At 51.9% G+C, this 13,292-nt stretch overlaps 2 protein-coding genes across 4 annotated transcripts in view; both read right to left on the reverse strand.

Moving 5' to 3' along the window:
• The window catches only part of TTYH2 (tweety family member 2), a 47,064-nt gene extending 43,791 nt beyond the window's left edge, over positions 1 to 3,273 (reverse strand). For both annotated transcript variants that reach the window (XM_023556937.2, XM_003417196.4), the window contains exon 1: positions 3,106 to 3,273. In XM_023556937.2, coding sequence (XP_023412705.2) covers positions 3,106 to 3,234 — 129 coding nt within the window. In that variant the 5' untranslated portion in view covers positions 3,235 to 3,273. The remainder of the gene's footprint in view (positions 1 to 3,105) is intronic.
• Positions 3,274 to 8,256: 4,983 nt separating this feature from the next.
• RPL38 (ribosomal protein L38) lies at positions 8,257 to 12,801 on the reverse strand. Of its 2 annotated transcripts, none has more exons than XM_003417278.4 (5): positions 12,689 to 12,801; positions 12,500 to 12,541; positions 11,815 to 11,875; positions 9,058 to 9,180; positions 8,257 to 8,325 (listed from the first exon to the last, which is right to left on the reverse strand). In XM_003417278.4, the coding sequence occupies exons 2-5, from the start codon at positions 12,500 to 12,502 to the stop codon at positions 8,300 to 8,302; spliced, it is 213 nt and encodes a 70-aa protein (XP_003417326.1). In that variant the 5' UTR covers positions 12,503 to 12,541; positions 12,689 to 12,801; the 3' UTR covers positions 8,257 to 8,299. The 2 variants fall into 2 exon arrangements, with proteins under 2 accessions (XP_003417326.1, XP_010595285.1); XM_010596983.3 differs by having other exon boundaries at positions 12,732 to 12,794.
• Positions 12,802 to 13,292: the final 491 nt, after the last annotated feature.

Raw genomic sequence — 13,292 nt, forward strand, 5'->3', positions numbered from 1 at the left:
TCTGTCCTACAGGGTCGCTATGTGTCGGAATCGACTCGACAGCAACGGGCTTGGTGTTTTTGGTTTATTGTACTTGGACAGGTGGCTAAACCTCAGAGCTAGTTTGTCTAATGATTCCTATCCCTGGGTCCTACTAGATGCTATGTACTAAGCATGTTACGGAGCCCTGGTGGCACAGTGGCTAAGAGCTCGGCTGCTAACCAAAATGTCAGCAGTTCAAATCCACCAGCCACTCCTTGGAAACTCCACGGGGCAGTTCTGCTTTGTCCTAAAGTGTTGCTATGAGTCAGAATCGACTTCAAGACAGCGGGTTTGGTTTTTTTGGTTTTTAAGCATGTTACTTGGGATATGTCATTTAACACTTGTAGATAAGGGAAGTGAGGCTCAGAAAAGTTCAGACGCCTGCCCAGCGTCACGCAGATAGAACTGGGATTCCAACCCAGTCAGATGGCAGAGCCTCCACCCCGAACTGCCAGGCCAACGCTGTATAGCACCGAGCCCAGAGCCTGGCCCCAGAGAATGCCCAGAAACTGCTCCTGAAGGCTCCGTCTGCTTTGATTAGCAGTACTATCACCCCTGTTTGGACAGCACTCAGCCTCAATCAAGTCTGCCGAGTGGATGACTGACAGCAGAGGGACCCTACAGATGGCCTTAATGACCTGCCACCCGACTGTCACCCTGACATGCAGGAGAGCCCATGGTCAGACCACAGGGGAACTTACCAAAATAGGAGCCACTGCTGTAAATAACACACAGGGCCAGACTTCCCATCCTGGCCCACCCTCACCTGTCTCCCACTCAGTATCCTCAGGAGGCCCAAGCAGGACAGAGGGGCACAGGCAGAGCCGGTGTCTGCTGCCCAGGAGCAGAGGCTAATGGAACGGGGCTGCCAGAACCCCAGGAGGAGAGGAGCAGGGTCTGTGTGTGGGTCCCGCTGGCCCAGCTGCCACCTGTCCATGGGACTAGGGGTTGGAGCAGGCTCAGGCCCTGCCGGGCACAGCTGCTGGCAGGACAGGTGTTGTTTCTGGTGCGGAGGGCGGGGAATACCCTTACCATCACTACCCTAACCAGGGGTCTTTTTGATCCACACAGGAGTTTAGATTTCCACCAGTAGAGAGGAGAAAACTATGATTGGAGACCCCAGGTACAGGAACCGGAGCACAAGGTTTGGGAGACACAAACACACACACACACACACATGCACGCAAGCCACAGCTGTCTCTGAAATCATATCCGCCTCTTTTCGTGCATTCAGCTGGATCGGAAGATCCCCTGGAGCTCTCCCCAGGCAGCCGTGTTCTCAGGAACACAGACTTCCAGAGGCAGGCTCTGGGAGAGGGCGGGGCAGACAGATTAGGAGGGAGTCTGTGAGCCAAGGGAATGGCCTTCGACACTCAGCCCCCATGCTGGCCTGAGGGTTTCTGCCTAACAGCAGGAAGGGGGCCGATTCTCCCCTACCTCTGGAAGGGCATACACCCACGTGCCAGGACCTGAAGGTGGCAGGGGCATTTGGTGTTTTTATTAGGCTCCCTGCCACTGTTGCAGGCGCTTCGGCAGCGCACAGCCTAGCAGATCAAATCCCCTGGGTCTGCAGGAAGAAGTTCTGGAGTGGGGGTGGCAGGGTGGAGGGGCGACAACTGATTTCCTCCTTCCACCTGCAGAGAGGCCCCGACAAGCTCCACACCAGGAGCTCACGCCTGACAACGTGACACTGCCCACAGAGGCGCTGGGGTCAAAGTCTTGAGGTGTGCACATAGCTCAGAGCACATGGGCCACCCGGAATCTTTGACCCAAGGGAGGGAAGGGACTCAGGTCGGGGGACTACCACCCTGTCTGTGGGGTGCAGAAACAGCAGGGGGAAGGGACAGCAGAGCAGGCACGGGGCAGAGGTCCAAGGATGAAGAGAGGGGCTGGCCAAGAAGCCAAGGCCCCCAGAAATGCAACCAAAAAAAAAAAAAAAAACCAAACCCATTGCCCTCGAGTGGATTCCGATTCATAGCGACCCTATAGGACAGAGTAGAACTGCCCCATAAGGTTTCTGAAGCGCGGCTGGTGGATTCCAACTGCTGACCTTTTGGTTAGCAGTCTGAGCTCTTAACCACTGCACCACCAGGGCTTCCTCTGAAACTCAAAAAAAAAACCAAAAAAAAACCGGTGCCGCCGAGTCGATTCCGACTCATAGCGACCCTATAGGACAGAGTAGAACTGCCCCATAGAGTTTCCAAGGAGCGCTTGGTGGATTTGAACTGCAGACCTTTTGGTTAGCAGCCGTAGCAGTCAAGGCCACCCTAAACGACGTGGGCCTCAGGGCCTAGGTGTGTGGGATGGGGGAGGGGACACGACCTAGGTGACAGGGATGGGGTGGCGCAGGACCCAGTGGAGGACAAAGCGAAAAGCTGGGTGTCAACACAAAAGAGAGTAATTACGACGATGGCGTGAGACGGCTCTGATCGAAGGCCACTTTCCTTCCCAGAAACAGGCGCGCTGTGGTTCTCAGGCACAAGAGGGAAGTCACTCATCGCCGCCCCCCAGCCCTGCGCACAAAGTGTACTACCCAGCGGGGTGGAGGGGAGACCCGCACTGCCCACAGAACTCGGGAGACTCGAGGCAGTTTCGGCCCAAACTTCTCCCAGGCCACCCAGCACCGCAGAAATCGCCCGAGGCCTCGTCTTGGAGCTCCCTCAGCCGGTGAACCCCGGGGCGCCCCTCAGCAGCCCCGCCCCTCGGCGCCGGAATCACCCCCGGGCAGGCGCAAGTGCCCCCGCCCCCATTGCACGAGTCCTCCCCCACCCCTGCGCCGGGCTCGGTCCCACGCCCCGCGGTCTCCGCGCCCTTCCTCGACCCTAGCACCCCGACCGCCTGCAGCACCCCGATCTGTCCAGTGCTCCCGGCCCCCGACGTTCCCAGACGGGAGGGGCTGTGGATCAAGGGTCCCGGGGGAAAGGGGAGAAGGGCGAAGGGACGGCACGGGCAAGGGGAAAAGGGGGAAGTCTGGGCGCAAGGAGGGAAGTGGCGGGCAGGGGAGGCAGGGGGACGTGGGACGCGCTGGCCGGACTCGGGGCCTCGGAGCCGCCGTGACCCGGGTCTGGGGCGGCGCGGACTCACCTCCTGGTAACTCTCGTCGCGGGGGTTGAAGGTGCTGTTCACAGGCTGCAGGCGCAGGCCGAGGTGGGGTACGCTGTGCAGCCACACGACCCACCAGGGCGCGATGTACTCCACGCGCGCCGCGGGCATGGCTCGGCCCTACCACGGCCAGCCAGCTGCAGCAGCCACCCGGCCTGGGCGCGCAACCCGCTCAGGTCCCTCCCAGGCCCCAGGCCACGCCCCGGGCTCCAGGCCCCGCCCAGGTTTGGGCCCGCCCCTCCCTTGCCCCTGGCCCGCCCAGTCCCGGCCCCTCCAGTCTCTGGGCGCACTGCCGCCTCGCCCAGCCCCTGCCGCGCCCCGAGCTGCAAAGGGTCCAGCCCCAGCGCCTTCATCCCCCCTTCTGGGTCCGGATCTGCCTTGGCCTTACGTGCAAGGGAGGTGGAAAGAGAAGTGGAAAATGCTCCCCAGCTCTCCTAGATCTGTTTCTGAATACCAGTCTCTAGACCTCCGGGCTTTTTATTAATTACTAATTACCAAATCAAGGACCTAAAGTGTGAGTGAATGCAGCTGGCAGTCCTGGCACGAGAGGCGAGAGGCAAGGCTGGCTGTCCCCAGGGCTTGTTAGGGGTGGCTGAGCCCCTTCAGGGCCGCCAGACCGACAGGCTGGGGACAGAAGGGAGCCATATTCATTCAGCCGCTCTGTCACTCATTCCGAATTCACCACCAGTCATTTACTGAGCACCTCTTGTCTTAGTCGTGAGCGGTCAGACACATGCCATGCCTCGGAGAGCCTGCCGCTGCACAAACACCTCACTCACAAGCACTGTGACAGGGTGTCCTGGGAACCGAGGAGGTTACTTGATTCTTCCTGGCAGGCGGGCCAGGTCGGGCTTCCTAGAGTAGAGGAAGGGGCTTGGAGCTGTCTAGAAGGGTGGGTAGGAGCACAAGAGGCATGCTGGAAGGGCCTGATCAGGCACTGCCCTGGCACAGCCTTTGGTCTCTATATTCAGAACAGGAGGGACCAGTCCCTGGAGAAGGACATCATGCTCTGTAAAGTAGAGGGTCAGCAAAAAAAGAGGAAGGCCCTCAACAAGATGGATTGACATGGTGGCTGCAACAATGGGCTTAAGCATAACAATGATTGTGAGGATGGCGCAGGACCGGGCAGTGTTTTGTTTTGTTGTATATAGGATCATTGTGAGTCAACCGACTCAGCTCAACGGCACCTAACAACAACAACACTCAGAACATGCTGGTTGCTAAGGAAAGGGCTGGAAGGTAGAGGTGGAGGTGGAGATGTAGGGCTGGGGAAGATGGCTGGGTAACTGGCAAATGATGACAGGTACCTCAACAGGAAAAAGTTGAAGCCTCTGGGCCGGTGTCTGCTTGGGGAATCCCAGGTGAAGGAGGTGCTAAATGCTGAGCCCATTTCCCTTTTCCAAGACATTCCATCCAGACATTGCCATCTTGGCAGTGGTGAGTGAATGAGGCCGCGCTTAGCAAAGGAAGGAGGTTGTCCAGGAAGTAAAAGAGCCAGGCAGGCAGGACTTAGCGGTGATGACTGGGACAACGCCTGGGCCCCGCTTGTCATTCACAGGAAGAGGGCAGAGAGCAGTCCCCTGCTGAGGCTGGCTTGAACCTGGGTAAGGCCCCAGACATTCTTGGTGCCTCACTAACCTGTTGCTGCCAAGGTGATACCGACTCATGGAGACCCCAGGTGTAATGGAGTAGAACTGCCCCATAGGGTTTTCATGGCTGTAATCTTTGTGGTAGCAAATTGCCAGGCCTTTCTTCTGCGGTGCTGCTGGGTGAGTTTGAACTGCCAACTTTTTACACCATCTGGGGAACTTTGTGCCTCAGTATCTTTTATCATAAGGGGCTCCGGGTGAATTCAGACACATCAACTTCTGACCTCTGGATAATGGCACTGAGACCTTATATTTTATTAGTGTTTAAGGCTGATGGTAGGATTCACCACAGGGACAGGTTAACCAGTAAGCAAGGTATGCACGGCCGTAATTATGCTTACATACTAACCTGTAGGGCACATCTGACGTGGTGAAAACTAGGCGAAATTGTGCACTACAGATTAGTACGTAAGCACAGTTAAGCCCGTGTGTACCTTGCTTATTGGGTAATCTGTCCCTGGTCATGAGATAAAGGAAATGAAGGGCTTAATACAGCTCTCTCCACAGGAAGGGTCAGTCAGTGGCCACTAGCCTGTCTTCACGGACACTGTTAATGAGGACACTGCCTGCAGCCGACTCTTTCCCCTTGAACCAGTGACAGGCGCTGCCTGGTACCATGAACACATCCTTCCTCTTTCTCTTCCTCCTGTATGTCAGTGGTGGGGGCTAGAGCTGCTTGGTCCTTGCCACTAAGCCTCCCAAACACCAGCCCATCCCTCAGTGATTTACAAGTTAAAAGAAGTTATCATTTCTCTAGGGAGAGATTAGAATTCTAATTGTGAACTTACAGAGCCTTAGGAGGGAAAGGAGGGCCAGACACCGAAGCCCTAGTGGGAGAGGTCTGAGAAACCTGGTGCAGATGGAGCCCAGGCTGGAGCTGGGGCTGGGCATGGGGAGGAAGGGGAAACCCTCGCACACACACATTTCTTGAAGTAGAGGCACAAGCCCTCCCTCAGGGTTATCACCGCAGCTAATTGGAACAGCTCGGAATACCAAAACCTGCTTAGCCACTGTGCACGGGGCTAAATGGTAACCATTCTAGCAACTTCCCCAGAGGCCTGCTGACCTAGACAGCCAAGCCAGTGAAGCAAAGAGCAGAACAGAGAGTCCTTCCAGAAAGGTGTAAAGTAAGGTTAACACTCCTTCTGGTTATTTGGTCTGTCCTGCCTGCTCCAAATCACCCACCCAGTATGCAGCCTGGATGCGCTCAGTACAGCTACTGGCAATCTCTAGAAGGCTGTGCTCAGCGCTGGCTGCCTGTGACAGCCACCTGAGGCTTAAAAACATACTTATGCCCCCAACAACTTAGAATCTCTGGAGTAGGCCCTGGTCAGCAAGGTAGTTTTGCAAAGTGCCCCGGCTAGGGTAGGGAACCCCGGTATGAAAGGATGTCTTCTTTCAACTAGGAGGCCAGGCAAATCCCTGCAGGGGTGGTCTCCTAGGAGCTGGTACTCGTCTTTGGACAATGTGCTGGGGACAAAGCTGCCAGAGCAGTAAACTCACCCTCTTCCTTGGGAACCTTAAACGTTTACAGAATGGGACAACTGACAGCTGCTTAGGGGCCGCATCTGAGCCTGTCAGCAACCAGAGTGCCCCTGCTGTCCCCTCTCCCTTGGGAGAAGCAAAACCTCTGCCCCTCAACAAACTCACAAGATTAAAAAAACTGCCTCGCACACTTAAAATTCTCTTACAGAAATAATCAAAGACTGGTGCTTACCAGTTACAACCCCCTTTAGTAGGTATTTGGTTTGAACCTACTGGCTGCTCAGCGGGAGAAAGGTGTGGCAGTTGGCTTCCACGAAGATTACAGCCTTGGAAGCCCTGTGGGGCAGTTCTACTCTGTCCTTTAGGATTGCTATGAGTCAGAATCGACTGATTACAATTTTTTTTTTTGGCTCACTTAGACCGCCACAACTGTTGCAGTATGGCGCCACCTTGTGGTCTCTCGCTACACACCACACCCCTTCACCCCGCCCCCCCCAAAAACCGACCCGTTGTTTCTGAGTCCATTCCGACTCATAGCGCCCCTACAGGACAGAGTAGAACTGCCCCACAGTTTCCAAGGAGCGCCTGGTGGATCCAAACTGCCCACCTTTTGGTTAGCAGCCACAGCTCTTAACCACTAGACACCAAGGTTTCCGCAGCCTCACTCAAATTTGCTATCAAGCGCCAGGAATTGTTCTCAACTGTTAAGTATCAGCTCACTGGCGCGAGTCAGGAGTGGCTGGACCCTTAACCATTTGCTATCGCGTTGGGATTTGGGCCTTCACAGGCCTATTTGAGTAGCACCCCTCACTCACCCACCAGAGAATCCGTCCCACAGCCTAGAGACCCACGGTGAGATCAGAGGCTCTATCTCTATCTATCACTGAGCTCTGGAAGGCCTGGCCTGCTCTGACCCAGGCTCCTCCCTTTCAATGTTAATTACATTTTGCATAGGTCTCTTTCCAGTTAAGGAGGTCCCACTTTGCCCTAGGCCAACATCTAGGGATGTTACACTTCCAAACCGGACAACAAAAAAGGAAGACTGAAGAATTGGTATCTTTGAATTATGGTGTTGGCAGAGGATATTGAATATACCATAGACTGCCAGAAGAACAAATCTTAGTCCAGCCAGAATGCTCCTTAGAAAAGAGGGTACTAAGACTTCATCTCACTTTACAGATTTATCAGGAAGGACCAATCCCTGGAGGACATCATGTTGCTAGTCAGTGAAAAAGAGGAAGGCCCTCAAATGGATGGATTGATGGTGGCTCCCAACAATGGACTCAAACACAGCAACGATTGTGAGGCTGGTGTTTCCTTGGGTTGCACATGGGGTCACCGAGGCAGAACTGACTCACGGGCATCTAACATCTATTAGCTTGTGTTCTTAGCTTAAATGTTCCTTCCTGGAAGGGCTTACCTAAATCATTCTTCTACCTTCATCGCACCCCATGGTTTTCCTTCTTAGAGTATTGGGTAACAATACTTATGAAACTAGAAACTTTTCCCAGTGCTGAGAGTACTCAAGTATTACCATCTGAGAAGTTATCTTTATGGGGCAGAAAACCAACTTGAAAAAAAAATGTGTGGAGCTGGGAATACTCTCAAGGGGAAGATAAGCGATCTGGCATACCAAGGCTACATTCCAAGGATGGGATGGCTTCCCACGGAGCTACCTGCCAGGAATGTTAACCAACTCCTCCCTTTAACCATCTTCATCATAAGGCAGCTCATTCTACTTTTGTGGTTCCAGGAGCGCAGGTGGCCCTGCTTCCAGACAGCTGGCTCTCAAGCTGCCCATTCCCGCTATGGCCTTCCTACATCTGTATCTTCAAATTTTGGCTAAAAAAAAAAAAGGATGGCTTTATATAGCCACTGAAATTACAGCCCAATACTAGGGACACAAAGAGGTGGCAACCAGGACCCACAACATATTCCCATCAAAAGCTGCCACAGAGCAGAACATCCCTTCCCATCCTCAAAGACAAAGGACACTGAAGAATTTTAAAAATTTTATTACTGTTCAAATCAGCATGTCTGGTTCATTTCAGCTCCTTCACTGCCAAGCCTAGAGGAAAAGAGACAAAGGTGAGTCGTTCAGGAGATACGTTTGTACTACTGTCTGATACTGTACTTATGCTAAAGAGAGCTCACAAAACTCAGAAATCAAGCTCACCCAGAGAGGTTTTGCTTAAAATATTAAGCTACTGTCCAATAATAAAAACGTTTCCTCTCAGACTTTATAACCAGTTAATTTGTACAAATCTCAAGCTGCACTGGCTGATTGTCATTCCCAAGTGGCCTTTAGAGCCTCCCAAGCCCCTTGCCCCCCACAGCACCCCCGTCTCCAGTCTGTATACCACCAGGAAGCCCCCTTTGTTAACCTATGCTCACTTCCTGTTGTATCTGATCACAGTGCCCTTACCTCTGCACAGAGGAAAGACCAGTATCCACCTCAGAGGATTGTGGTGAGGATTAATAGTTGTGCAGAGTAAGGGCTAACTATTATTTATTCTGTGTCAGAAAAGCCTGAAAGAGGCTGGGGTGGGGGACAAGGACAAGACAAAAATAAACTTTCCCCTGGCCAAGAGAACTATTCTGGTGTTGGATATAATGTCTCAGAGCCCAAATTATTCCCTGCACTACAAATAGCAAGAGTAGACACGTAGACAAACCGCAAAATGGGCTTTCCAAAATCTGGGGATGACTCAAAACAGAGGATAACACATCTACCGTCCACACTTTTGGTCACTCCTGGCTTCTGTCCTGCCCTTCCCTCCTGGGATTTCAGGCCACTCACCTGGGGGCAGGGACTGCTTCAGTTTCTCTGCCTTCTCTTTGTCTGTGATGACCAGGGTGTAAAGGTATCTGCTGCACCGAACCTTAAACTTCACATTGTCCTTATTTTTCTTGATCTTGACAGCTAGCAACAAAGAGACCAGGATTAGCGATTACATTGTTTCACATAAAGTCAACATCACAGTTCACCTACTTAAGCAGCAAGTGGCACTTAAGTGACCGCAACTGGCCACTCAGCAACCACTGACCTCCAACCCCCTCCCCGTACCGACCTGTCAACTCAAAATTTTAAGTGATGTTACAAATTTACATTTCCCTTACTCTTAATTGGCTCATTTATATTCATACATTGAACACAACACTGTAGCACAGCGTGGATCCACTTTATTTTTAAAAAGGGCTGGAAGTAGTTCACAAGAAGAGACACGGAGTATCTACTGAGGTCAGGCTTTTCACCCATCCACTCCCGGAAATAGATTCTCTGTGAAGCTGAAGTGATGCAGTGGTGTCACTAGCTGGCATCAGGATAGAGCTCTTCCTTCAGGGCCTCCCCGCTGGACAAAGCAAACATGGAAGCAAGCAGGTAGCAAGGCTCTTCTTAAAAAACCACTGCGGAATCCATTTCCTGGGTTCTTTACTGCTTTGGAAACCCTGGTGGTGCAGTGGTTAAGCGCTACGGCTGCCAACCAAAAGGTCAGCAGTTCGAATTCACCAGGTGCTCCTTGGAAACTCTATGGAGCAGTCCTACAGGGTTGCTATGAGTTGGAATCGACTTGATGGCACTGGCTTTACTATCTCAGAATCACAGCTCAGACAAGAGTCCTCAAACCAAACTCGTTATGTACAACATCAATGTCTCCACCCACTGGCAGCTACTCAGCTGCTGGAAGACACCTGCTTCCCAGGCACAGGCAAGTCATTTCATGGACTTGTTTAATTTGTCCCTTGTTCCCACTTCTTAAAAAACACCTCACAGACATTCCCAAGAATTCATTGTTATAAAAGCAGCCAAGTGTCAACTGAAAAGCAGGTGGCTAAGGACTGAATACGGGCTCTCGACCCTAGCACCCAAGCAGACATGTGCACAGCATCTAGCACCTTCCAAAAGCAGCGCAAGATTACCACGTGCTCACAACCCATAACTCTGTTTCTGCCAAGAATCGCTAAAGGGACCAGGAATGGCACAGGAAGCAGACGCGTTGCTGCTCCGAGGCTGCCCAAGGCACTGGCTGCCTGGGATTAAGTTTCTCATAAATCCAGAAACCTGGACGTTCATTCAAAACATATTTCAGTGTCCCAGCATTCCTCTTACAATAAAGCAGATATACTCTACTGCCCCAGCAGCTGTGATGCTCTTCAGGCTAAGCGGAACACTGTTAAGATATAAAAACAACACACACACACACACACACACACACACACAGAGTACCCCACGACATCCATGCCCAGAGGACCATGATCCCCTCTTCTGGACCACATGGTCCTGAAACTGGGGAGAGTAAACTGCAACTAAAACCAGGCTCCCTGACAAAACTAAAATTCAGACGAATCTAATGGACACTAGTATCACTTATTCGATGTGCTGAGCTTTAATGGATCGTTGGACTCAATCCTCACACCAAACCTGTGAGACAAAGACACTATTTCCACCCCACTTGAAATGGAAGGAGACTGGTGTTTAAGCTTGCTGAGGATGGTGACTATTGGCAGAGCTGAGATTTGAACCAGGCGGTGAACCCACTGTGGTCTGAACTAAAACAGACAAGACAATCTCATCCCTGTACAGTGTGGCAGTATTCGGAACAGTCACCTGTGATCCTTATGTCAACCGTCCAGGCAGGGCAGAAAACACTCCCACCAGATGCCACTTGTACCCACGTGTGGTCATACAATACCAGAGGATCCAAGCCAACAGGCTGTTTCAGGTAATGGGGCTCACGTATGACCCTTCCCTGCCCTCATTTTACACCCCTCGCAACTGCTTCCAAGGGCCTGCCCGCACATCCTGGTGGTCCCCACCACTGGCCCAATGCTGTTCTACTTTCATAAACTATCTGCCGTTCTCTCTTTGACAGATCTGAGTGAAAGGTAGCGGTGTTGGTGTAGCAGAAAAAAAAGTGACTGTGTTAAAGCCGAGCATATGCATGAATTCAAAATGTATTTTATACACAAGATCCCGAACCTCTGTCAACTACAAAGCTCAACTTCCTCTTGTGTTTGACGTAAAAAATGAGAGTCTATAGGCAGCAAGGACCGGCACACACCAGTTGAACACTTGCTGTTTTGTTTTTGATTCCATTTATTTACAAATAGGAAACTAAGAAGAATGAAATCACGTAGCAGATGGGTCATGGTGAGCAGGGACACTACTCAGTCCACGTGCAGCACTAGCTCAGTGTTTATGGGATGTTTCCAGACTTTTAGCCAGTTAAGTCTTCCACGCAGAGAGCACCTACTGTACACATAACAAAAACAAAACAAACTCAGAACAGTCTTCAAGATGCTTACAATTAGCTAAGGAAGACAGTCCTAAGAACAGTTCCCACCACCTCATGCTGGCCAAACAGGTTTTTCTTATGGCATAGATGGTACACACAACTGCTCCCAAATAGCCAGGCACATGCTCCCATAGCCTAACCCACATCCGGACGGACACTCTGGTGAAGATACCCCAGGAAGGGTCACCAGTGTCAGGAGCTCTCCATGCAAACAACAAGTACCGCTCCGTCATCTTAAACCTTCACAGTGTGGCACTTACATTTGGCATCCTTTCGCCTGGCTGTGAGCAGGAAGTCCTTGATTTCCTCAATTTTGCGAGGCTGCGATACAAAGGGAACAGGATAAACTACTGAGATGCATTATTATTATTTAATCAATTGTTTTAGAGCAACTTCAGGTTTACACGAAAAACTGAGCGGAAAGTTTTGCAAATGCCCTCTCCCAAGTTCAGTTTCCTGTTATTAGTTGGCTCCGACTTATTTTGACCTTATGTTTACGTACAGCAGAAAAAAACGTTACCTAGATTATTGGTATGTTTTGAGTCCACCGTCGAAAAAATCAGTATTGACAGATTATTAACAACTAAAATCCCAGTTCACGCTTTATTTTGCGCATTTGTATCGCTTTTGCTAAAAAGATAAAATCCCGTATCTACCATTACAGTATCACGCAGACTAGTTTCACCGCCCTAAAAACACCCTGTGCTCCTCCACCTACTGATCCCCTGGCAATCCTTGATCTGGCCACTGTCTCTGCAGTTTTGCCCTTCCAGAAAGCCATATAGCTGGGATCACACACTATGTAGCTGAGACGCGCTTTTTCTGCTGACGGTCATGTTCACCACCTCCCTGCGGCTTCCAGGGTCCCTTGGAAAGCCCATCCTGCGCTGGCCTGGGGCCCCGCGCCCCTCCCCTGAGAAGGTTCCAGGCAGGGACCGTACTCACCATGGCGACGAAGCGCGCAGGGAAGCCGGCGCGGACCAGCACCTACACGGAAAACATTCCTCGGCGTTAACAGGGTGCGCAGGCGGGCAGCGACCCGCTTCCTTTACCTCCCTCCAAAATAACCGCCCCATCGCACCCCACCTTCCTTCCCCGCACCCTCGATCCAGATCTGGAGTGCCCAAGTGTCACCTGACAGAGGATTGCCCCGGATTATACCCTCTCCCCCGCGTACCGCCCGAGACACAAGCGGCGAGAACCGAGGAGGACGGAAAAGACCTGAACTTCCGCTTCCGGTCAGTTAAACCCTCCCACGGAAGGAATCCGCTACGGTCTCTGCAACGGGTCAAGATTCATGTAGGCGTTCTTCCTTCCCATTTCAGCACCCCTGCCCCCTGTTGGTCTAGATTAATAGTGCAGCCCCACAAAAGCAGTGAGCCTCCCCGCATCGTGTCTCTTCTTCAGCCTTTTCGTTAAGTCTATTTCCTCTCTTCTCCGTCTCTCCTTCTTGCTTCCTCCTCTCCCTTCTTGTCTCTTCCCTGCTCCCCTCCTTTTCTTTACTCCTCCACCGCAACCCCGCAAGCTCCCCAGCTTGGCTTTTCTAGGTTTTATTTCAGATTCAACTGGAGGAGCTAAGACTACGTACTACCTTCATTAGACTTGTGTGTTGGGCGTCTCCACAGAGATGTCCTCATTTAATTGAAGAACCCTCTATATACATTTGGACTCTCTTGCTTGGGGTTCCTCCATCCCCTGATTCCTTGACCCACACCTGATCATCCACGCTCAGCAGACC

The sequence above is a fragment of the Loxodonta africana genome, chromosome 18 (genome assembly GCF_030014295.1).
Source record: "Loxodonta africana isolate mLoxAfr1 chromosome 18, mLoxAfr1.hap2, whole genome shotgun sequence".
NCBI classification, from domain to species: Eukaryota; Metazoa; Chordata; class Mammalia; order Proboscidea; family Elephantidae; genus Loxodonta; species Loxodonta africana.

Excerpts from the sequence above, each read along its gene's own strand:
- RPL38 (XM_003417278.4), bottom strand. Across the intron at positions 9,181-11,814 it reads CAGGCGAAAGGATGCCAAAT|CTGTCAAGATCAAGAAAAAT; the intron begins GTAAGTGCCACA and ends CTTTGTTGCTAG. Across the intron at positions 8,326-9,057 it reads GAAGCAGTCCCTGCCCCCAG|GCTTGGCAGTGAAGGAGCTG; the intron begins GTGAGTGGCCTG and ends CTTTTCCTCTAG.